Source organism: Chenopodium quinoa, unplaced genomic scaffold, assembly GCF_001683475.1.
Source record: "Chenopodium quinoa cultivar QQ74 unplaced genomic scaffold, ASM168347v1, whole genome shotgun sequence".
Lineage (NCBI taxonomy): Eukaryota > Viridiplantae > Streptophyta > Magnoliopsida > Caryophyllales > Amaranthaceae > Chenopodium > Chenopodium quinoa.
Genome location: NW_018744041.1, coordinates 142,273 through 168,289, shown reverse-complemented (window position 1 = coordinate 168,289; position 26,017 = coordinate 142,273). Strand labels below are relative to the sequence as shown.

At 35.0% G+C, this 26,017-nt stretch overlaps 1 protein-coding gene and 1 pseudogene across 1 annotated transcript; both read right to left on the bottom strand.

The window, feature by feature from the left end:
* Window positions 1-17,323: 17,323 nt before the first annotated feature.
* LOC110690389 lies at window positions 17,324-20,514 on the bottom strand. The gene is made up of 2 exons (XM_021867206.1): window positions 18,118-20,514; window positions 17,324-17,830 (listed from the first exon to the last, which is right to left on the bottom strand). The coding sequence occupies exons 1-2, from the start codon at window positions 19,211-19,213 to the stop codon at window positions 17,796-17,798; spliced, it is 1,131 nt and encodes a 376-aa protein (XP_021722898.1). The 5' UTR covers window positions 19,214-20,514; the 3' UTR covers window positions 17,324-17,795.
* Window positions 20,515-24,176: 3,662 nt separating this feature from the next.
* On the bottom strand, window positions 24,177-25,363 carry LOC110690388 (annotated as a pseudogene).
* Between the last annotated feature and the right edge of the window lie 654 nt (window positions 25,364-26,017).

The following is a 26,017-nucleotide window of genomic DNA, read 5'->3' as shown; positions in this document are numbered from 1 at the left end:
CCTGTGAAGAATGCAGATCTAATCAAGCAAAAGGAAAAGGATCAGGCTATTCAAGAAGTGCAAAAAGGAAAAGGAATTGATTATGACACACCAGTTGGTTTTGTTGAAACAGCCAAGGCTATTAAACAAGAGAAAGATTGCAAGCGTCGAGCACTTGTGTTTCCTGAGGATGACTCGGATGGCAATTAAATGAAGGAACAAAAACAAGGCTCATAACACATCAGTTGGGTAACAACTTCATCTACTAAATCTTTTGTTATGTATATATTATGCTCTAGAAGCAAGTATTTTAAATAATGTGGCTTTTCAAAGGAACAAGTACTCTTAAATCACATGTTCCTAAATGAAGCCACACAAACTAGGAAAAAAATCAGTTAAGGTTAGAACTTTTGGAGGTTATGGTTTTGCAAAGGAACAGATATCATAGAAATATCTGTTTCTAGGCAACACCAGTTGTTAGACTACATAGCTTTTGCTGCTTGATTGCTTCTATATAGTTTTAAAAGACAATCAAGCATTATGGTTTTATATAGGAACAAGCATTTCATAAGTGCCTGTTCCTATGTAACACTCCTTTAAGTGTGTTAGGCTTGACACAGATTGTAATTAGTCTATGTAGCTTTTGCTGTCTAGTTACTCAGGTCTACTTTGTAGCACAATCAGACATCACCTATTTAAGGTTTAAAAGTGATGTAGCATTATAGCTACCAATGATGTACTTATTATGGAACTTTTATGTGATATATATATATATATATAGGTAGTTTAATTGATTGCTTTATTTTAATTTGCTTACCATACACTTCTCAAAGCAATTTTGTTCTTACATTAGTTCATGCATATGAGCTCATTATCTTTGGACTTATACAAAACATAAGTACTAAGAGTGTTACACAGGAAACATAATCAACTTCAGACATTTATTATATTAAGAGCAAATCTTAATTTGCCATGATTACAACCTATTGCATTCCTTCACTAATTACATTGCCTAGAGGCTTCCCATTGACTAATTAGTTGTTTGCATCTAACAATTCCCAAAAGATACTACAGCACCTACGAACGGCACGAATTAACAGCCAACAAAAAACTAATTAAACCCCCAAAAACACCTATCTAACAGACAATATACAATCAGTCAGGAATTTTCATACGAAACATCGAAGAATCTTCGCTTGTCTCCAAAAAATTTGCTTTTTGATGATTTCCGGAAGAAGAATCTGAACCAGTGCCATCATCATCATCACCATCATAGACATCACGACTTGATTCTGCTGCTTCATCTGAATCAACAATAACTTCTTTCTCGGACTCAATTTCTGAGTCAGAATTATCATCACTTTCAGGGTTTTCATCAGTTTCTTCGTCTTCCTCGCTCTCCTCTTCATCTTCCTCACTCTCATCTTTTTCTTCACTTTCCTCCACTTTCTCTGCTACAATAACACCATCTTCCTGTTTTGTCTCAGCTCTATCATTGTCTGAGTCCACAATTGTTGAGCCTTTTGGTTTTGATGGACAAATTGACAAACTCGACTAATGAATGTTTTGAGTCTTTGGTGAATAAAGGATTCAAGCAAAGTTCGTTCCGGAGTAGGAACTTGGATGCGGAGTAGCATTCTTTAAAAAGCCTCGTGCAAATCTCACGTTCTAGTTTTAATTGTGAGCACTCAATAATATAAAGTCGGAAAGGAACTCAATGACTTATGTTAAAGACTACTGGAATAAAAGTTAGTTTTAAAAGATAATTTCTTAAAGAAAAGATAATTTGTAAAAGTTTTAATAAAGATAATTATCGAAGATAATTATCTAGTTGTTTTAATAAATAATAAATTTATCTTTTCAAATAAAATCTTTTTAAACAAACTTTTGATAATCTTTTAAATAAATATTTGATAAAGTTAGCAAGTGGTTTTTCTGTGAGAAAATCTTTTATACGGCTAATGGTTATCAAGTTGTTAGGATAGTGGTTTAATTAGATAAGGCTAGGAAACCTCTTCATGATCACAATCTGTCAAGATAACTCCACAAGTTGTTAGTGGGTTGTTGACATGTGGACGTGATTATGGTGGAGGTTAATGACTAAGCCTTCTCTATAAATACTCATGCAAACTATCTCAGTAAAACATAACTCTTAAGCATAAAAATTCCAGTAGCTATCTAATAACATAAAGAGAGTTATTATCCTTCTTATATTCTTGAGTGCAATAGGTATTTGTAATCACAGTTTGTATTCAAGTACTTAGGGGTTGGGATTGTGAGTTTGTAAAGTGAGGTCAAGGAAGCTTCGTTGCTGAAGTCTTCTGTGAGAGTTGGGAACAAGTTCCTAATTTGTGGAACTTGTTAACGGGTTTGAATCTTCACTTGTAAAGAGTTTGATTACTTAGTGGAAATTTAGAAAAGCCTATATCTTCTCTCGTCACTATTTCATTTAGTTAAATTCCGCAAAAAGTTTTTAGATTTCACCTCAAATACAATTCACCCCCCCTCTTGTATTAGCCAGTTAGACTTACAGTTGGTATCAGAGCGGGAACTCAGAGCACGCAGGCAACCCTGTTGAGTAAGTTCCTGGGAAAATGGCTTACACAGAGGAAAAGGAATTCGGGAGTACATCCATTCAAAGGCCTCCATACTTCAACGGCAAATTTTATCCTTATTGGAAGGATAAGATGGAAATCTTTATCCAAGCAGAGAATTATCAGGTATGGCGAATTATACAAGTAGGAGATTACGAAATTACGAAAACGAATGCTAATAATGAGGTAATCCCTAAACCTATGGATGAGTATGAAAAAACTGATTTTGAAAAACTTGAAATGAATGCTACTGCCAAAAAGTTTTTAATTTGGGGACTTGGACCCGATGAACATACTCGTGTCAAAGGGTGCAAGTCCGCAAAGGAAATTTGGGATCTTCTGGAAGTTACACATGAAGGAACGTCAGATGTTAAACGTTCCAAAATAGACATTCTTTTATCTCAGTATGAGCGCTTTGAAATGGGAAATAAAGAATCCATTAAAGACATGTTTACTCGATTTAAAAGTATTACTAACGAACTAACGTGTCTTGGTAAGATAATTCCTATAGATGAGCAGGTCAGAAAGGTCTTAAGAAGTCTTCCAGACAATGACAGATGGAGAGCAAAGGTTGCAGCTGTGCAGGAATCAAAAGACTTCACCAAGTTTAATCTGGAACAGCTTGCGGGTTCCCTCATTACTCACGAGATCCAGTCGAACAATCGGACTCAGGAGACTGTCAAAAGTCAAGGGCTAGCATTAAGAGCTCATGAAGAATCCGAAGAGAAGTCTGACATCGATGAAGAAGAAGCTGCAATGTTGGTGAGAAGGCTGAAAAAATTCTACCGTAACAACAAGTTTTTAGACAAGAAGAAAGGATACAGTAAAAGAAATCAGGAACCCAAAGCCAAGTCTTCTTGTCACAAATGTGGAAGCACCAACCACTTCATCAAAGAGTGTCCATTATGGGAATCTGAGAAAGGCAAGGGAAAAGAAACTGATCAAAGCAGAAATTCCAAGCCTAACTTTTCTAAAACAAATTTCAGGAAAGCAATGATTTCCACGTGGGGAGAATCGAGTTCCGAAGAAGAGGAACAGGAACACACAGACGATGAAGTAGCCAATCTCTGTCTAATGGCAAAGCATGATGATGAGGTAGTCATTCAACCTAGTTATTTGAAATCTCTCTCAAAGGATAAATTAATCTCTTTATTGTTAGAAACCTTAGATGAATATAAAGAATTATGTGCAAAACTAAGGCAAGCCGAAAAGGCAACTGGAATTTGTAGAGATCATGTTAAGTATCTGAAAAGCTTAAGAAATGATGTTCAAGGCAGATTCTTTGAATTGTTAGATAAAAATATTATGCTAAAAGAATCCCTTGAAAGAGTCAAGAGTGAGAATATCATGCTGAATATTGAATTGACTCAATATAAAATGTTGTGTACTAACATTGATTCTTGCAGGTCTACTGAAGTTCCTTTAATCATGTTTAATAATGAACTAGAGCATGTTAAGAAAGAGATAAAGGAAACCAATGATAAAAATGAGAAACTAGAAAAGGACCTAGAAATTGCAAGAAAAAGTAAAAATACAGCAAGCACGGGTGTTCCCAAGTGGGTAAAGGAAGCTCAGACAAAAAGAACAGAAGGTCTAGGCTATGTTCATAAGAAGAAGTCCACTGGAAAGAAAAAGAAATATGTGAACTTACCTAGTGAGACCGTTTGTTCTTTTTGTGGTAAAAAGGAACATCGCAGTGAAGAATGTACTAAGAAAGCAAATCTGTACAATAAGAATGTGAACTATGTTTGGCAGAAGAAATCTGATTTAAATGTGTCAACACAGGAACCCATGAATGAAAGGGTTCCTGCTACTAACCCTTAATTTCTTTTGCAGGTCGCAGTGAGGGGGAACAACCAGTGGTACCTCGATAGCGGTTGTTCTAAGCACATGACAGGAGATGAATCCAGATTTCTCTCACTGACGGCCTATACAGGGGGAACAGTGACCTTTGGAGACAATAAGAAAGGCAACATTGTTGCTGTTGGCAAAGTAGGAAGGTCAAGTTCCCATGCAATTGACAATGTATTTTTAGTCGAGGGTTTGAAGCATAATCTACTCAGTATATCTCAGCTTTGTGATAAAGGAAACTCTGTAAGCTTTTCTTCTGAAAATTGCAAAATCATCAACAATAACACTGGAAAAATCGTTTTGGAAGGAACTCGTAAAGGGAACACGTATACCGTGGATCTTAACAAAGTTCCAAAATACAATCTATCCTGTTTAAGTGTTATTGAGGATGATCCACTTCTATGGCATAGACGTTTTGGACATGTTAGTCTTTCATTGCTTGACAAATTAAGGTCAAAGGACTTGGTAATCGGATTACCTTCTATCAAATTCCTAAATGACAAAATTTGTGAAGCTTGCATCAAAGGAAAGCATGTTCGATCATCATTTAAATCAAAGAAAATGGTAAGCACCACAAAACCATTGGAACTCATTCATATGGATTTGTGTGGCCCCGTTAGAATTCAAAGTAGAAGTGGAAAAATATATGTCTTAGTTCTTGTAGATGATTATTCTAGATTTACATGGGTCATATTCTTACATAGTAAAGATGAAACTTTTGATATGTTTATGACTTTCTTGAAAAAGGGCTTAATTAGGCTAGATTTTATTTCTACTGAATGACAAATTGCTGATATATTAACTAAGCCTTTAAGCAGAGACAAGGTTGAAAAGATGCGTGTGGAATTGGGGATGCTACGGCTCAAGTGACTTTTGTTTGGAACCCCTAAGGTAAAATCGGATGTAACTAACGATGCTATGCTCAATCTTGTGTGCATAACACAGCTGAAATTACCCAGGGGAAAGATTTGTGAAGTATTGAAAAGTCACGTATACATACTCTTAATATGTTAAAAATATTGAGCCATGTTGTTTCAAGTTCCCTTTTCATCATTCTTTACTCTCTGTATCATGATCACGTAAATTATCATCATAATTTACAATCAATTTGCTCTTATTTATCCTTTTCATTTTTTATTTATCTGTTTTTTTTTCTTCTTGTTATTTTCTTTCTTATCTTTTATTCCTATCTTATTTTTTTTATTCTTATCTTTTTCCTTCCTTATTTTTTCATGATGAATTTTTCTATTCCTCATAGAATTCAAAAATACAAAAAGATCTTATTTGCTACGTAAGATAAGAAGCATGTATATCAACTTCTTAACTTACGATTTTATTTTATCAACATTGAATTAGATGAGTGCAATTATTTCACCAAATTAAATCCTACTACCTCTAAAACTACCCCACTACCTCACAGTTTAAACCGTCACTTTTCTTTCTCACTCCTCCCCATTAAACTCTTTTTCTTCTTTTCACTCCACCTTCACCTATCAAATCAATTAAATTCCCCATACACTCCCATAACCGGCCTCACTCTCTCTCCTTCCTATTCACACTATTCATCTTCTCCTTCCCTTCATTTTACCTTCAACACCATGAAAACCAACCGAAACACCACCCCAAAAACCCGATCACCACCATTCAAACCCTCCTCAAACACGGGGTCTCCACAACCGGTGCCAATTGCGGTGGTGCATCCATCTGCTCAGCCAAAGAGGAAGGCTAAGGCTGTGAAGGGCGGCGACAGGAAACGGCGCGCAACCACCAAATTCCCATCATGGAATTACACTCTCGGATATCACATCAACTATGATTGGTGTGTGGCGAGTAAGTTCACTGAATTTACTTCTTTAATTGATTATCAAAAATGGACTCACTTGTTCCAGAATTGTTCTCATTACCCTGTTTATCCTAAATTTATTTATGAGTTCAAAAATACCTTTCAATGTGATAATGGTGTGTGCTCGGCCGTAGTTAATGATATTCCAATTTCGTTTGATGCCAATTATCTTGGAAATCTATTTCAAGTTCCTGTTAAAGGCTATTGTTCTTATTTAAAGCACAAACAATCTGTAAACATTGGCCATAATGATGAATGCAAAATCCTTCAATTTATTGGAGGAAATCCGAAAGTGAAAACTACTCACCATCATGCCCTAACACCCCTTCATAAGCTACTGTTTACCTTCACCTGGAAGGGTATAGTACCCCGTTTACAAAAACGGAGTACCGTATCACTCTTGGATGCCTCCCTCATATTCTGTCTTGCATGCAAAATACAGATTAATTTCCCTGCTCTAATGATTGAACACTTGAATTTTTATGCTCAAAAGACCACAATTCCATATGGCTCTTTCCTTACTGTGTTGTTCAAATCTTTTGGTATTGATGTTGAATGTGAATCCCCAACATATCTCAAACCCGATAATATCCTCTCTGAACAATCATTACTTAGACTGAGTCTTAGGCTTACAAATGGCAAAGTATGTTTTGTGCCTCGGAAAGGAGGGGAGAAAAAGAAAGGGAAAGGGAAAGAAGCTAAGGAAGAATGTGATGCAAGCAGTGACCAGGGTAGTGAGGAGGCTAGTGAGGGTGCTACCACCTCCAGTGATTCTGAGGGAGATAAGGAAGAAGAAAAAAGTTCTAACGGAGAGAAAAACAAAGAAAAAATACTTGAGGGAGATGTGCAAGGAGAAAAACAGGAAGATTCTGAGGGGGAACATATGGAAGTTTCTGAGGGGGAAGCTCGACAATCTGACTTACATGAGGGGCAGGGAACTGATCAAAGTGAGAGGGAACATACCACAGACTCTGAGAGCACAGCTGGACCACCTGTCATTCCTGTGTTTACAGGGGGCCTTAGAAGGAGTAAGAGGAATGTGGTCAAGCCTGCCCTTTCTACTACACACCCTGTGACTGTAGAAACCATCAGCTCCTCAGACAAATCTGATTCCACCTTCAACCCTACCCAAGTTCCCTCTTCCACTGAACCCTCTTCTATTCCTGTCTCACCTACTAGGCAGCCTTCTCATTCACCTTCTCCTCCTCCATTTCAGCCTACTGGCTTTGCTGCTTTCTCTGGAACTCGTGTGTTTGTTTATGATTTTCAACAGGTTAAAGCAGATATGGAGAAGTTGACTACTCTGGTGAGCAAGAAACTGGAGGAAATGGCCTCGGAATTGCTTTCTCTTAAAGGCCAGGTGCAGGCTCTGGCAGATTCTCAAGCAACCGGATTTGCAGGCGTAGAGGCAAAGCTTGCACAGGCTGAAGGCAAGTTTAGTGAAGGCAACAAGGAGATCTTGGAAACTATCAACAGAGTAGCCTTTGAGGAAGTCGAGGACGACTCTATTGATCCCACAAATCCAACCCTTGATCCTACCAATGCAGCCTTTTAAATCCTTGATTGCACTTATTCTAATTTCATATGTTGAACAATTTTATTTTGGTCTTGTTTAATCTCTCTGAACTTTGGTTTGTACGCCTTTATCCTTTGCTACATTCTCTATGTTCCTCTTCTATTTCCTAAATCGGAACTTGGCTCGTATTTTTCATATGATTGTGTGTGGTTGCTGATGATTTAGTACCTAACTTATTTTTGCCTTGCATTATTTGAGCTCACTATTCCCTACGTAGTCTAGTGGGAGTATAGCAAAATGTTTTTTTCAATCTTTTGATAATGCCAAAAGGGGGAAAAGACAAACTTCATGGCGGCTAAAGTGTTTACCAAGGAACTCACACATCGAAGGTACAAACTTTTGCTAAGTTCAGTTTTTAAAGTCTTTGTTAATTTTTCTTTTGCTCAGTTTTTTTAAAAAAAAAATAATAATAATAAAAAAAAAAAAAAAAAAAAAAAAAAATACTTTTTAATATTTTTCTAAGTTCTTTAATTTTTTTTTGTTTTCATGTCTTACTTTAAATTTCTGTTGCATGCCTGGATGATTTTATTTACCTAAGTTTGTCAATGTTTGTCATCATCAAAAAGGGGGAATTTGTTGAGCCTTTTGGTTTTGATGGACAAATTGACAAACTCGACTAATGAATGTTTTGAGTCTTTGGTGAATAAAGGATTCAAGCAAAGTTCGTTCCGGAGTAGGAACTTGGATGCGGAGTAGCATTCTTTAAAAAGCCTCGTGCAAATCTCACGTTCTAGTTTTAATTGTGAGCACTCAATAATATAAAGTCGGAAAGGAACTCAATGACTTATGTTAAAGACTACTGGAATAAAAGTTAGTTTTAAAAGATAATTTCTTAAAGAAAAGATAATTTGTAAAAGTTTTAATAAAGATAATTATCGAAGATAATTATCTAGTTGTTTTAATAAATAATAAATTTATCTTTTCAAATAAAATCTTTTTAAACAAACTTTTGATAATCTTTTAAATAAATATTTGATAAAGTTAGCAAGTGGTTTTTCTGTGAGAAAATCTTTTATACGGCTAATGGTTATCAAGTTGTTAGGATAGTGGTTTAATTAGATAAGGCTAGGAAACCTCTTCATGATCACAATCTGTCAAGATAACTCCACAAGTTGTTAGTGGGTTGTTGACATGTGGACGTGATTATGGTGGAGGTTAATGACTAAGCCTTCTCTATAAATACTCATGCAAACTATCTCAGTAAAACATAACTCTTAAGCATAAAAATTCCAGTAGCTATCTAATAACATAAAGAGAGTTATTATCCTTCTTATATTCTTGAGTGCAATAGGTATTTGTAATCACAGTTTGTATTCAAGTACTTAGGGGTTGGGATTGTGAGTTTGTAAAGTGAGGTCAAGGAAGCTTCGTTGCTGAAGTCTTCTGTGAGAGTTGGGAACAAGTTCCTAATTTGTGGAACTTGTTAACGGGTTTGAATCTTCACTTGTAAAGAGTTTGATTACTTAGTGGAAATTTAGAAAAGCCTATATCTTCTCTCGTCACTATTTCATTTAGTTAAATTCCGCAAAAAGTTTTTAGATTTCACCTCAAATACAATTCACCCCCCCTCTTGTATTAGCCAGTTAGACTTACAACAATGATAACAGGCCATTCTCCACAGCCATCTCTCTCAACTCCCCTTCTTCTCTTGTTGCTTGTTTCTCCTTTTTCTTTTTTGCTTTCCACTTTTGAAATCCCTTGTTTCAGAAATTCCCCATGACTGTCTATCTTCTTCTTCAATTCAGTGGCATACTCATAAAAAATTGCAACGTTTTCTTCTTTGGATTTCATTTCACTCGGCCTCCAAATCGGTGGTGAAAAAACTTTCCCAGATGTTGCGGTACTATCAGTACTCTCCATTGTGATGCGGTTCCAAGGCATCAATATTGTTATTATAATTATTTTTAGTTTATTATTAGATGACCGAATTTATTAGGACATTTTTGTTAGTTTAATTCGGTTAGTATAAGATAAGCTTAACTTTAAAGATCATATTTGCATGCGGTTCCAAGACATCAATATTGTTATTATAATTATTTTTATTGTTATTTTTAGTTTATTATTAGATGACCGAATTTATTAGGATATTTTTGTTAGTTTAATTCGGTTAGTATAAGATAAGCTTAACTTTAAAGATCATATTTGCAAAATATTATCTTTACAAGTTAGAGTTAGTTTCCTAGTTAGATTAGAATTTGTTTTACCGATTTTTAGGCTAATTATTTAGCTTATAAATACGTGATGGTGTTTAACGAAAAGTATGATTGATTGATTTGAAATTTATAAAGTTTTACGTAAGCTTGTGCTTGTGTATTCTTGGCCTAGTTTAGGTTTTAAGCTCGTATTGCTTAGCGTTTCTTAACCGAGACTCAAGATTCCAAACCTTTCAACTGCGATTGAAGGTTATATCCATCAAAATTCATATCACATTGTCATGGAAATTAAAATCAAAATGTAAGAGAAAAAGAAAGGAGAAAAAATTGGAGAAGCAAAACAGAACACACAAAAAAACGAGTCTACACTCCACGCAATATAGAGACCCAAATTGACCAATCAAAGACAAGCAAAGCAATGATGACAGAATCTTGAAAGAATAAAAGAGTATGACTTTATGACTTCCTCAACAGAAACATTCAACATTTCTACATATTCTATTGTACTTGTAATAATTTATAAAAGGCAAAAATAGAAAGGTGTTTTTTGTAGATTTCATTACGTATGTACCATGTCCATAAACACATCTGTTAGTCGTTTTCCCTATTTTTAGATTACGATCTGTCACAAAACACAGCAATTATTTATTTCCCGTTTTTTCTTTTTTAAGACAAAACTTTATAAACGGTTTATTTTCTACATCGCAAATTTATACCTATCGCAGATATAACAGATTCAAATTTGATAACTCCTAAATCGATGACTCCTAATCTTAAAAAATAATAAAGTTAAGAATTCGTACAAGTTATACGATTCCCCACTTAATACCCACGTCTTAACTACTTTTAAGCACAAGACTTAATGCTATTCCACTGACCATTACGCATATTACCAACATTGGATGAATAAGGTCCATAGATTTAACGAGAGCATTAAACTCACTCATTCCTTGTTGATCGCGCGCATCGCGCGCGATGGCTCAACTAGTATTTCAAAATAAACAATTACCATATGTCACAAATAAAAGTACATTATTCTGATAATCAAATAATATGAAGATAAAGAACATTATTTACTGTACATTATGTTCATTACAATTTTATAACATGTTCTTTGCACTTTAACTGAATGTTCTTTACATTTCTATACAATGTTCTTTACAATTCTATAATATGTTCTTTTCACTTAAATTAAATGTTTTTTATATTTCTATGTAATGTTCTTTCCGCTTTATTTTGGGAAGAGATGCACCATGTGGATCGTGCATCCGCCTGCACGAACCATGCACTCTAAGAGAGAGTAGTGAACACCGTGAGAGAGAAAAATGATAAATTAATTTGAGTTGGATTTAAAGTGAAAGCGAAATAATTAAATATAGTATAAAGTTACTATATATAGAAATGATGCAAATAAAATAAAATTAACCATAAAAGGAAGTGGTGAAAAAAAAAACAATAAAACAATAAAAAGGTTTGAGGTTTTCCTCTTTGAGTCTTTGCAATCTATATGCCTCCAAACTGCTAATTCCTATAAATAAATAAATAAAATCAATCAACATTACAAGAACGCTTGAAAACAAATATTATTTATGATAAATGACGCCTTGAAAAATGAAAACTACAAAAAAGCTCAAACAATACCAATAAGATAATGGCAAAATCATTATGAAATATTAGACACATCACTAATGTATTAGTGTTTCATTATTAGTTCAATTACTCTTCAGTTCAGGTTATTGAATGTGAAAAAAATCCGGCCTAGATAACCATGATATTTTAGTTTGATTACTCGCATTTTAAGTTTTATATTATCGATTTTCGGATTAGGTTTTAATTGTCTTGATTTTTTGCACACCCCTAGCTGATACTTCGTATGATTTATTTTCCTTATTGTGGTAGATTAAAAATATTGAAAGTGGGCAAATTAAAGGTGCGTGCAAATTAGATCAGATCTATTTTAATTTGGCAGAAGTTGGTAGATAATGTTATTAGGTTGTAGATAAGGTTTTAATATGAGAATCGATCATCACTCGTTCTCGTTGAAACATACAATTGGATAAGGATATGAATAGAAAAACGTGGGTAATTACATAACTAAGCTCTCTCAAAACTTTTGTCGTCCACCACAAAATTGTGATATATGTAGGACACGATGTACAAGTATTTGATTGGTGGTCTTTGTGATATCTTTTATTTTGTCAAATGCAACGGAAAATATCGTATGCGAATTATTTGCTTCTACTATTTAATTCTATTGTTGATGTGTTGCAACTTCTATCATATACAACCTGCCTCAATCATGCATGTCATTACTAAGTAAGCTGCTGGATTTAGGCCATATAAACTTCACCTTATTTTTGATGAACCAGAATTATTTTTATTGAACTGCAATTACGTAGTATTGACCTTATCTTCACTGAAATAAATTTTTTTTTATAGAATGTAATTTTTTAAGTTAAATTGAATAAGGCTTTATTGATTAAGTTTGTATTCATAATTATGAGGTTGTGGGATCAAACCCAATTAAATAATATCGTGCATGTTCACTATTAATATAGTTATCAACTAATAATCAATAATTGGTCTAATAATAAAAATTGTATCTCACGAGTTTTTGGAGGTAGTGGTGATTCTATTTTCTTTCCCCCGACTCTCAAGGGGCCTTGTCTGCTAACTCAAACTAGGACTTCCTCTCCAATCCTCACCTACAAAAAATTATTAATAATGGAATAAACTAACATTTGAATAGTGAACAACTACAATAAAAAGGAAAAAAAAAATACAAATAGAGATGACATTCATGTTATTTGGATTGGTTTCAGTTCAATTAAGAGTTATTCAAGTTGTTTTCGTGATCGAATCAAATCGTGTCGGATTATTTTTAATTATGTGGTCGTTATACTTATTTTAAATACAATAATCATCATTAGAATACATCAATTTTCAGGTTAGTTCAGATCATGTCAAATAGTGTCAAGTATGAGTGTAGAGTTGGTTCAAGTCAAGTAATCACGTACATGAGTCAATTTTGTATTGTCCATATATTTCATACGTTAATTGCAATATTGGGGTTGTTATGTTTTCCAATGATATTATATATCACTTATATCTTTAATTATACTTAAGTAAAAGTTATAAAAAGTTAATATTGTGATGTACATATAGAGAAGAGTCTTATAAAACATTATCATCTATAATTTTTCTAGCACATAAATCACAAAAGATAGACGATAGTTAGATAAGTGTTTATATAGTTTAAAATTTCCAATTTTGCAATTTCAAAAACGGATAAAATACAGAATATAAAAAGACCACGATATTTCATACAAAGTACACAGGTGACATATCCTTCTATCCATCGTGGTATGTATCTTTCATTATAATAATTATATATTGTAACTTCCAAATTTCTTAAATAGTCTCCAAATTCAATTATTGTTTTTTGGATTTTAGCACCAAATAATATATACTCCCTCCGTCCCCTAAAGACCCTTTTGATGTAATTTTAGTCCCAAAATAATCCACCTAAATGCATTAAAATACCCACCAATTTACAAGAATATTTGCGCAAAATTTGCTTCTCCATATAATTTTTTTTTCATGTATTTTAATACTTTCTCTTTCTACTTTTTTACAAACCCCATATGTAAATCCTTCAAAAAAAAAAAAAAAAAAACATATGTAAATTTATCTTTCCAATATACTTTTACTTCTTTTTATTTAACTTTCTTAATACTAGCGAAATCAACCCAAAAGAGTTGTTCTTTTAGGAATGGAGGGAGTATCATAGTATCAACTCCTAATTGTTTTTTTAGGTCATTTAAGATACATTGTCGCCAATAGGGGTGCTAATCGGGCGAGCTGAGCCCGAACTATGGTCAACTCGGCTCGTGATCGTTTAAATTTGTTCGAACCGAATTCGAACCTTTATGAGTTGAGCTTCGACCGAGCCGAGCTTTGACTAATCGTTGATCGAGCCGAGCTCGAACGTCTCACGAACAACCTTGATTTATTCTTAGCCCTATAATTTACTTCTTTATTGTTCATTATTAAATTTTTTACTTTATAACGAGTTTATTGTTTTAATAATGAAAATACTAACTTATTGTTGTGTAATATCTATTGTTAAAAAAAAGTTATATTTATATACATGATTTTTTTATACGGAAAAAATAAACGAGCTTGTTCACGAACTTTTCGAGCCGAGCTTGGCATAACTCAGCTTGGCTCGTTAAGGTCTCGAGCCGAACTCAAACCCGAGCCGAGCCACTACGAATCGAGCTTTGACCAAATCGAGCTCGAATAGTTCACGAATAGCTCAGTCTCATTATCACCCCTAGTTGCCAACGAACATTAGCTAAATTGACATGATGAGCTTAACTGCTTAAGTACGTTTTGGTTCCAAATTTAGCTCAAGTACCGTACCCTCCGACGACCCGGAGAATTAATATTATTCAGCATTTTTCTCAGTTCGCTCTAGCAAAAAGGAGACTAACATTTGAAAAAAAAAAAAACCGAGTAATTCTAGAACATTTTGCAAAGTAAAACTAAGAAATAAAGACAGTAACAGACACAATAAAATGACATATTGTAGAAACAGAGAAACTTCACTTAATTTCATTAGCTTTCATGAGCTCAATATTTATAATACAAACAATTAGTTTCCTAAGCCACATAAAACGTGTGTTGCCAGCTTAGGAGAACCAAGATAAGATATGGAAATATTCACTAGATCAAAAATATTTCCTAAATATATCTATTTCCTAAAATATATCTTAATACCCCCCTTCAAGTTGGAGCACGAGGTTCGAAGACGCCCAACTTGGAAAGAAGATAGTCAAATTGTGCCTTCCAGAGAGGTTTTGTAAAAATATCCGCCAATTGATCTTTAGTAGACACATGTGACGGGGAAATCAAACCTTCAATGATCGCATCACGAACAAAATGACAATCAACCTCTATGTGTTTCGTACGCTCATGAAACACTGGATTTTTCGCAATATGCAATGCAGACTGACTATCACAAAACAATTTAATTGATTGAGGATGTTGAACACCCAAACTCAACAATAAACCTTTGAGCCACTTTAATTCACAAGTAGCTCCATTCATGCACCTGTATTCCGCCTCTGCAGAAGATGTAGATACTGTAGGTTGCTTTTTAGTTTTCCAAGAAATCGGAGATTTGCCTAAAAACACTAGCCATCCAGTCAACGAACGTCTAGTGAGAGGACATGCCGCCCAATCTGAGTCACACCATCCCTCTAATGTGAGCTCACTATCTGAACGCAACAATATGCCTTGTCCGGGTGTACCTTTTAGATAGCGTACTACCCTCAAAGCGGCTTCCCAATGCTCTATGCGAGGCTCTTGCATGAACTGTGATAGGATGTGAACTGAGTGAGCAAGATCAGGGCGAGTAATTGCAAGGTATATAAGTCGCCCCACAAGGCGACGATATGCTGCGGGATTATGCATCAACTCTCCACTGGCATGTGCAAGCCTATGATTTTGCTCCATGGGAAACCCACTAGGCTTTGCTCCCAATAAACCTATTTCAGAGATAATATCCAGAGTATACTTTCGTTGACACAAAAATAATCTGGACGAACTACGAGCCACCTCAATGCCCAAAAAATATTTTAGAGGACCAAGGTCTTTCATTTTGAAGCAATCACTAAGATATGCTTTGAACACATTAAGTGCAGCGGAATCATTCCAAGAAATAATAAGATCATCCACATAAACTAAGACATTAATTTGAGTTTTGCCATGAGTATATGTGAATAAAGAATAATCTAAATAACATTGAATAAATCCATACCGTTTCAAGGCAGCTGTCAACTTTGCAAACCAACACCGGGGTGCTTGTTTCAGGCCATACAATGACTTGCGCAACTGACACACCAAAGTAGGATCCGAGCTTTCAAACCCGGGGGGCAATTTCATGTAGACCTCCTCAGCTAGGTCACCATGCAAAAAAGCATTATGCACATCCATTTGATGTATTTCCCAATTTTTGCAAGCTGCTATTGCAAGAAAGGCACGAACAGTAGTCATCTTGGCAACCTGAGCAAAAGTCTCATCATAGTCAATTCCAGCTTGTTGGTGATTACCAAACACCACTAATCTTGATTTAAGACTCTCAATATCACCATTAGATAAATATTTGGTCTTATAGACCCATTGACTGCCAAGAGCACGTTTCCCGGGAGGAAGGTGTTCTAGAGTCCATGTACCATTGTCCTCTAAAGCACGGATTTCTTCCTTTATAGATTTGTGCCACTCATCATAATTCATTTCCTCCTTAAACGATTTTGGGTCATTACCCTTAATAATAGCTGCAAGAAATTTTTGATAATGGATAGAAAAATTGTCACAATTAATGTAATGTGCTATAGGATAAGGAGTACCTGATGAGGAGTTATTGGAGGGAGGAGTTAAGGACGGACTATTAGCAAAAACCGTATGTGTCACATAATCTCGATATAAAGCATTTGCAAATTTCTCACGAAACCCACGACCCATCTCTTGAGCATTTGAGCTTTCTGTTGCATGCTTCTGATCTGAAGGAGAGGCCCCATTGGGTGTTGGCCCACTAGCGATTTCAATCATTTGATTGGTGGGCTGAGAATCCAACCCAGTGTGCTCTGGGCTCTCAACAGAAGGTGACATGGGCTGGTCATCTAATGGACCATTATTATTTGAAATGGGCTGATGTGTAGTTGGGCCAGAGGATGGAGTGGTGGGTTGGGCTTGTAGTGCTTCCAGATTGTCGCCATCTTCAACCATATTTCCTAAATAATTTTCAGCAAAGTCCTCATGAATTTCATGATTATCATAGTCATGATTTGTGATGTTTACATCCTCGAGACACCCAAACGGGAAAAATTTCTTCAACAAACTTCACATCTCGGGAATCAAAAAATACTTTTGTTTCTAAATCAAACAATCTCCACCCCTTTTTCCCGAATAGATATCCAACAAATATACACTTTCGACTTCGACTTGCAAACTTATCACCTTTGGTATTTTGATTGTGTGCAAAACATAAACATCCAAATGTATGAATAGCATCGAATGAGGGGGGTCTACCAAAAAGTATCTCAAAAGGGGTTTTATTTTGTAAGAGAGGAGTAGGAGTACGATTGATCAAGTGAGCGGCCGTGAGAACACACTCCCCCCAAAAGTAAATTGGCAATTTTGCTTGGAAACGCAATGCCCTTCCAACATTCAAAATATGTTTGTGTTTTCTCTCAACTTTCCCGTTTTGTTGCGGAGTCCCGACACAAGAGGTTTGAAACAAAACTCCAGTTGCATTAAAATATTCACGCAAGCAATTAAACTCAGTGCCATTATCACTTTGAACCACTTTTATAGTTTGAGAAAATTGTCGATCAACCATAGCAACAAAGGACATAAACATCTGAAATACTTCTAATTTATCGACCAACAAATAAATCCAAATTGCTCTTGAAAAATCATCAACTATTGTTAAAAAATAACGAGCCCCACACGACGAAACATGTCTATATGGACCCCACAAATCACAGTGTATTTTCTCAAAAATTCTTGAGGTTTTATTATCACTTAAAGGAAATTTGTCTCTTGGATGTTTGGCATGCATACATACTTCACAACCTTTATTTAAATGACCATTACTAATACTGACATGAGGAATTAACTTAACTACTTTCACTGAAGGATGTCCGAGCCGTCGATGCCACAATTCCAAATTCGATGAAGCGTTAACAGTTGACACAAATTTCGGTTTGCTAAAATAGTATAGTCCGTCTCTCCTAATTCCCGTTCCAATCAGCTCCTTCGCTTGGTCCTGTATAGCACAAACATGAGAATCAAATTGGACAATAGTACTTAAATCATCATTAAGTTGAGAGACAGAAAGTAAATTGCAACTCAAATTTGAAACATAAAGTACTCCGGTGAGAGTGATTTTGTCCGATAAATTAATGGATCCCACCAAATTAGCCATCACTTTTGTACCATTAGGCAAACCAACATGACAATCAATATTTTGAGAGTCAAATAACCAAGAGGAATTTCCTGTCACATGATGTGTGGCACCGGTATCGATTATCCAAGAGGAAACATCAAACTCACCGGTTAATCTATTATCGGGAATTTTAGCATTACCAACAACTCCCGCTATGGCTTTCCACTGTTCTGGCGTGAATAGTTGTCCCAAGGCTGAAACAGAGGAATTTGGACTGCCGCCCGTCGCTGCATTGGCTCGGACCTGCCCACGTCCTTGCCCTGTTGAAGAAGGTTTCTTGGAATCGGGTCGACCCACAAGCTCATAGCAATGAGTCTCTGGGTGACCTTGTTTCTTGCAATAACCACATATTATATCTGCCCAACAAGAAGAGGTTGCATGGCCTGTTCGTCGACACTTAGAACAGACCGGTTTTTCACGACCTCGGCCTCGATCGGTCCCTGCCCGAACAGAAAATCCCACCGTCTCAGACGGCGTGGACTCAACCTTGAGTTCGGCCTCTTTCCTCGATGTGCGAACTCGTTCGTCTTGTGATACCAATTGATATGCACGGTCAAGACTCGGAAGAGGATCTTGAGAAAGAATTTGTGAACTGAGAGGAGCATAATAATCAGAATAGAGACCCATAAGAAAGTCATGTAATCTGGCCTGAGCCCTCCTTTCTTCATGTAAACGGCCAGCCGAACACGAGTTACAGCATGAGCATGAAATCAGAGGCTCGTGATGGTCTAATTCTTGCCACAAAGAATGTAATTTACCGTAATAAATTGAGACGGGCATCATCTTAGTCTGTTCGCACTTAGCAATTGAAGAGCGTAATTGTTGAATTCTAGGTCCGTTTGTTTGAGCAAAGCGCTGCTTTAGATGGTCCCAAAACGGCTTAGCCTCTCTGAATTTTGACAGAGAAGATTTTAAATCAGAGTCGATAGTGTTTGATATCCAAGATATGAGCATCGCGTTTATGGCCGTCCAATCGGACTTTGTACAAGGCGGGGATGGTTCATTAATGGTGCCATCCAAAAACTCGAACTTTCGGCGGGCTTCTAACGCCGTTTGAATATCGGCTGCCCATTCCTCATAATTATCAGCCTTTAGACGGGTAGGAGTGATGAAATCTCCCGGTCGATCTTGCGAGCCAAGGTAATAAGGGGAATTAGGTTCAATTTTGTTTGGTGGTGGTGGTGGTTCGGCACCGCCAGCCATGGCTACTTAATATGAAGAAAAGAAGAAAAAAAATCGATTGGCTTGATACCATGTAGAAACAGAGAAACTTCACTTAATTTCATTAGCTTTCATGAGCTCAATATTTATAATACAAACAATTAGTTTCCTAAGCCACATAAAACGTGTGTTGCCAGCTTAGGAGAACCAAGATAAGATATGGAAATATTCACTAGATCAAAAATATTTCCTAAATATATCTATTTCCTAAAATATATCTTAATACATATCTTCACTCAAAATTAAAATATGACATAAAAGGGGGAATATTCTCCTTTAGCCTATACATACATAAACTATAGGAGAAATTATTTGAAGCATAGATTACAACCACATAATATAATACCACGTACATTGACACATGCAAGTGTGAAATCTACATCTTTGCGGCTAAAAATGGGAAATTTGACTTCTTCTTGAAAGTAACCGGGAATGGAGAATCTTTGGCGACTCCCAAATGTCCGTCGTCAAGAATGGTAACATCTCTACACTGCTTATAATCATCGTCATCGTCGTCGTTGTAATCATCATCGTCATCATCATCATCAGAAGTTTTGATTCTTCTGGACTTGGACTTGGACTTGGCCTTGGACTCGAACTTGAACTCGTGGTAGTGACAAAATTTAATGTTGTACACATCTGTAGCAACATTAGATCTTTCAATCAAGAAAGCGTAATTAGACTTGAACGGCCCATCAGTACCGACAATTATCGGCGCTTTGTCGTTGGCATCACTCGGACCCACCCACCACCGCAATGGGGTCGTCAAGCCGCAGATGGGGATATAAGTGTTGAAGGTTAACTCGACGGGAATAGAGGTCAAGAGATCGTATACTCTTACCGGTGACGAGATCTTCAAGTCCAAGCCATCTTCTCCGGAATCTGCGGTGCCAACGTATCGAGGGCAGATATGGAAGCGTCTAGTTGAGTCTGATGCAATAAGGCCACCAGTGTTTTTTGAGTGTGGAAGGATGTAATAGTCTCCGTCATTTCTTACTGGGTCGCCCTCCGTGTCTACGACACGATCGGCGGCACTAGGAGAAGGAGAGAGAACGAAGAGAAGAAGAGTATTGCGGTCACTTTGAGGAGAAAGGAAGCCATTTTTTGTTTTAGTTTAGGGTGTGATGCATGAGAAATGAATATGGAAGGGTGCTATTTATAGAACTAAAACTATAATGTTAAAAGAGGCAATTTGTGAACAGTTTTGGTAATGAAAAAGAAAGTTACACATATACCTGTGGTAAAGTTCATGCACTATAGACTTCTGAACAACCGCGCATTTAATTTAGTGTCCCACTGTAAATAAAACAAATAATCAAACACTTTATAAGGATAAAAGACGCAATTAATGCCATATATGGTATTACAAATGTGAGTGCATTTCAATTGATTTTGGGGCCAACATTATTGTCCTATCACCTTTCCATGACCATACATATTTAATCTAGAATAGAAGTTATACAATGATTAGGGTCATTATGTTCAACATATATAATGCCTACACGTATGCACTACTAGTTCTGTATATCAAAGGTCGCACAAGTATTGATAAAGATCACTATGTTAAATTAAGGTCACTATATTCAATATAACGTCAATTGCACGCAATAGATCTCAAATCTACAATAATAATTGTAAACCAAGTCCACACAAGTTTTTTTCCAAACATGTACCAATTTTCAGATTTTGGATAATTTCCACTACGAGTCCACTGCCAAGCTAGAATTATTCTAAAAACAATAAACTCCATAATTTCATATCTATGAAGTTTACTTTATCTCCCACTCTTTAGGGACTTGTTTAATTTGGTAAGAATAAAGTAGTACAAATAAATGACCATGGCTCGAGTCCGGCTAAGCTTTTAGGGTGTAGAAATGATGATCAATGCTTGAAATGTTTTTATTTATTATTTTAAATTAATCTGATTAGAATGGATTTGGTCGTGTTGGGCTTTAATATATGTTGGAGATCATTGTTATTAATTAAACTCACTATCACACACTATGAATTAGCTAGAGCCAGTTGATCTTTAATTTCAGAATGATTGGTTAACCCTTTGACTTTTAGGCTTATGATTAATTAGATGAATCTCACAAATCATATTAAATATAATAGAAAAAATAATCAAAATTAATACAACATCTAGTCAATTCTTTTTTAATAATACAAAATTTGAATTATTTTGTAATAATACAACCTTTCGGGGTGCTCATTTTAAATATGATAAAATCAAATTTTCTATGAATTTTGAGGTTAGAAAAGGTTGTATTTTTAAAAAAGAATGAGTCAAATATTGTATTATTTTTGACAATTTTTTCAAGATATTATTATTCTTCGTACCCTAAAATAAATCAATAAATTAAAAAAAAATGATTTTTAATATGTATTCGGACACTCGGTACTCCGTAACATGACCACTAAGTAAATATAATCTTGTTCTACATCTGCCACACTTGTGGTCGACAGAATTTTCTGAGTGTAATTGTCCACGTTTTTTTAAGGCCAGCTCATTACAATGAAAGCTAAGTCTTGGCCACCCTAGCACATGTCGTCAGTCCACTCTAGAAACAGCCTTCCTACCTACTTCATAGACTAAATTAATTTCAGGATGTTATATCTTTGATGTCTCTGAAAATCAATTTATTTAGTTAAATAATAATAATAATAATAATAATAATAATAATAGTAGTAGAAGTAGTATCCGCATTTGTTTTTTTTTTTTTTTTTTTTTTTTTTTTTTTAAATACGGAGTATTTTGTATCCACTTTAATAACTATGGATCGGAGTAAAATTTACTTATTTTTATGGAGTATTAACTTTCTTCAAAATTTTATTGTTTTCAATGTTAATGAATCACTTCCTTCGCTTTTTAAATTATTCATAATTGATCCAACCAGCAGTAAAATTTATGAGGGTATTAATAATGATAATCTAGCTAGTAACCAATGCTAAGTTTTGCATAAAATTACTCCATTGTCCACTCCCAAATTGAGATTTTCTTGTATTCCTCGACATGTATGAGGAAAGGAAAAGGAAAGGGGCAAAGGGCTAGGGAAGGGATAATCCGGCTAAGGCTAATGGAGTATGTAGGGCATGTTTCGATTTACTAAAAATAACTTAACTGAAGTGAACTGAGCTGAAATGAATTGTTTATAAGAAAAGGAAATTAGAAATTGAATTGAACTGATCTGATTGGAGATGAGAACTGAACTGAATTAAGCCGAAGAGAACAGACCCTTAGTACCAAAAAAAAAATCTTATACTTCCTAGTAGCTTGCTTAGCTTTGCTAAGCCTCGACATGTGATATTGTTTACTTTCTTTGACTCTATTTTTTTTTTCCTATTTGATTTTTCACAATCTGCAAAACATGTTGAATTAATAAGCGTAATAAAATAGAGAAAAACAAACAATAATAATACTCGTAATAATCTCTCCCTCCCTTGCTCCAAAAACTTAAACACATAATTGCTAAACTTAATTTACTGCTAACTTCAACAATCATATTGCGATGGACTTTGAATTTGGGATACTTGAACTCAACACACCTTTTTAATTAATCTATTTGCCTTTTCACTTTACAAATGGAGATACTATGCCCATAGAAATAGGCTTCCAACTCTAAAAACTACTCCCTCTATTCCATTATTTCGTGCCTGTATTCCTTTTTAGTTGTCTTAAAATGTCGTGCTTGTTTCTAAAAATAGCACATAATTATTTCTTGTTTTTATCTTTCCTATACAAAATAAAATATATATATATAATACTCTCCTACTTCCACCATTTTTCTTAATTACCGTATTTTTTGAGAAATAAGCATGAAATTATAGAACGAAGGGAGTAACAAGCTATAAAGTAGGAACTAATAAACAAGTGGGGACCTAATAAACACTGTACTCCACACTAACTCAAGCTAAGTACTTCGAATTACGTTCTAATAATAAAATTGATACTTAGGAAAATAGTATGCCACTAAAGTTCCATTAGTTTTGGAGCATTAACTAAAAAACGTATATATCTCCGTTTCATGTTCCTTTAACCTCTCTTGTTTCGATCCTCTTAAAGCATTTTATAACCCAAAGCTTCCCTTACTCATTTTCAAGCCTCTGCCTGACTTCACATAAGCATCTGAGAGAACGTTGTATTGAAATTTTATTAGAATCGTGTAATGGTACGTAAATTTTTATAATAGTATCATTCTATAATAATATTTACTTTTTTATAGCGACAACTTAATTGTTGAATGGTAAACATGATAAAAGAAGTGTGTTAAATATAGAAGAACAGATAAGTATATTATTACTTAGATATAAATTAATACATTATCATAAGATAAAGCGGAACAATATTTGTTGTAATTAAAATTGGAATATATATGCATCACACATGCAAGTTGCATGAGAAATATAATACTTGATTAGAAAAGTTGAAATAATATACAACTTCAATGGTTGATGATACCATTATTTGGCTTGTATACACCTTCATAAAAAGAGGGGTTTGATTCAATGAAAGACTACTCACTGGCAAATATCCTTTGTATCGAGTGTATAGATAATCTTCATAAACACTCGGTAGAAACGTAAGAGATTATATTCTTCTATTACAAGTTCATTATAATACTCCCTCACTTTTTTATTTAGTGTAACATTTATATTTTCGGGTAAACTATTCCTTCTGTCACTATTTATTTGTACCGTTGCAAATATTTGAGTCTATTTTTATAAACTTTTGACCACTAAATCCATTAATTAATCAAAGATAACGTTTTCACGTGGGACTTTATTGGATTCTTCTCATTGTTCGGCCATAACATAATCGAAAGATTCAACATAGGCTAGTTAGGAGGTGGAATTAGCTACAATATCTAAACTAAACAACAGAAGAATAAATAAGAGCAAAAAATGAAACAGCTTAATTTGTATATTACAAATTGGAGAAAGTACGTAACAAAAAACTTTTCTCTTTATTATAAAACCACTCGACATATCCATACGCAAAGTATATTACAAGATTCTACATTATTCATATTATTAATATTACAATATCATATAATAAACATTAAACAAAAAATCACTCATCAAGTCATCATGCATTATACTCCAACCCAAAGATTCAGTAACTTTACAAGATTGATCATGTTGTTAATTAACAGGGTAGTCTTAGGTACAATAGCTACAATATATAATTTTGTAACTACTATATGTAATCTTTTAATTTGATCCATAAATTTTTTTTAAGCTTTCTTGAAATTGACCAATAGTGGTTGATCATTAAGATCCAATAACCTTCTCCCATCTTTGTCAACAAAAACACCAATATCTCCACACATCACCTTACAAAAGTTACAAACACTAGGGCAAAACACTATCTTATAATCATACGTACCACTTCCCGCCTTCTCTATCTTAAACCAATTACTAAACGTTTTAACACCCGGGTTCCCGATCTGTCCTCCGAATCCTACGTACCGCCTTCCGGTCTCCTCATCGATGGCTAACTGCCATATAAAGGACGGGCCGGAGGGCACGCAAAGGGGGACGGCATCGAAGACGATGTTAAGGTCAGTCGAGATAAAAATTCTTTTGTCTTTAGGGTTGATCGAGTGTAGCTTTAGAGGTATTCCATTGTTGAGTACCCGGGTTTCTTGAGCTGCGGCGAGAGGACACAGCTCAGTGATGTTCTTTGGTTCAACTGTCAAGCCCCCGCCTCGGCCTCGGACTACCGGGAGGATATAGTAGGGGAGTTGGGACGAACCGGGTGGCCATCGATGTCGATGACGGCCGGGTTAGCCGCGGTGGTGGTGTGAGAGGAGAGAAAGAAGAGGAGGAGGATGGTGGCTGATGAGAAGATAAAATTGTTCATTTTGTTGACTTTGGGTTTGGGTTGACTTTTAGTGATATTAATAGATGTGTGAGATGAAGGGAAGATGTAGAGTGGTACGGTATTTATAGAAAGTGTCAAAGACAATATGTGCTGTCAAGGATGATTAACTAATTATATATAATAATTTATTATATTTTAATTTATTTTTTTAGTTAGCAACTTTGACTAGATCTAGTAATTATTGAATATATAAACTTTTTTATAAAAAAAATTGTATTTTTATAGAGGGGATAAGCATAAGGTATTCGTGCTCGTCACAAAAAAAAAAAAAAAAAAACACATAACGTATTCGTGTAGCAAAGTCCATCCTAACTCAATCTTCAATTCCGTTTCACTTTGGTATTCCCATTTTAAATATAGGAAAATATAAATTGATAAGATATGATTTTACTTTTTTTTCGGCTTCATAATTATATTCTCATTTACAATATTCCTTTTTTTTAATTATTCCTTTTTTTTTCGGCTTCAATATAATATTCTCATTTAGCAAATACGATAACATAAGAAATAAAAATGCACAACTAGTACTACTCAGTAATATCTTAGGATAAGTAAGCACCGACCCTTCAATAAGGAATAAAAAGATAGTAATTTGATCATTTGAGAAAGTTGTTCCTTCTACATTTTTAAAATTTATGCTAAGATATACAAGAATTCAACTTATTAAAGATAGTAAAATTGGTTTTGATTAAACTTCATTCACAAGCTACGCTTTTTGCACTAAGTAGGTATTTGATCATTTACTTTCAGCAGTCAGCAATGAGTAGACCTGTCAAATGGGTCATTTTGGTTGAGTCTGGGTCAGATCACTTTTGGATCGGGTCATTTCAGGTCAGCTAACATTTGGGTCGGGTTGATTCGGGTTTCGTGTCGACTTCGGGCTAGGAATCGGGACTAGCTCA

Bases quoted from the DNA above. Each gene is read 5' to 3' on its own strand.
- LOC110690389 (XM_021867206.1), bottom strand. From the start codon at position 19,213: ATGGCTGGCGGTGCCGAACCACCACCACCACCAAACAAAATTGAACCT. The intron at 17,831-18,117 runs GTGAGTTTGATG...TGTGCTATACAG, and splicing joins TCCCGATAATAGATTAACCG to GACCAAGCGAAGGAGCTGAT.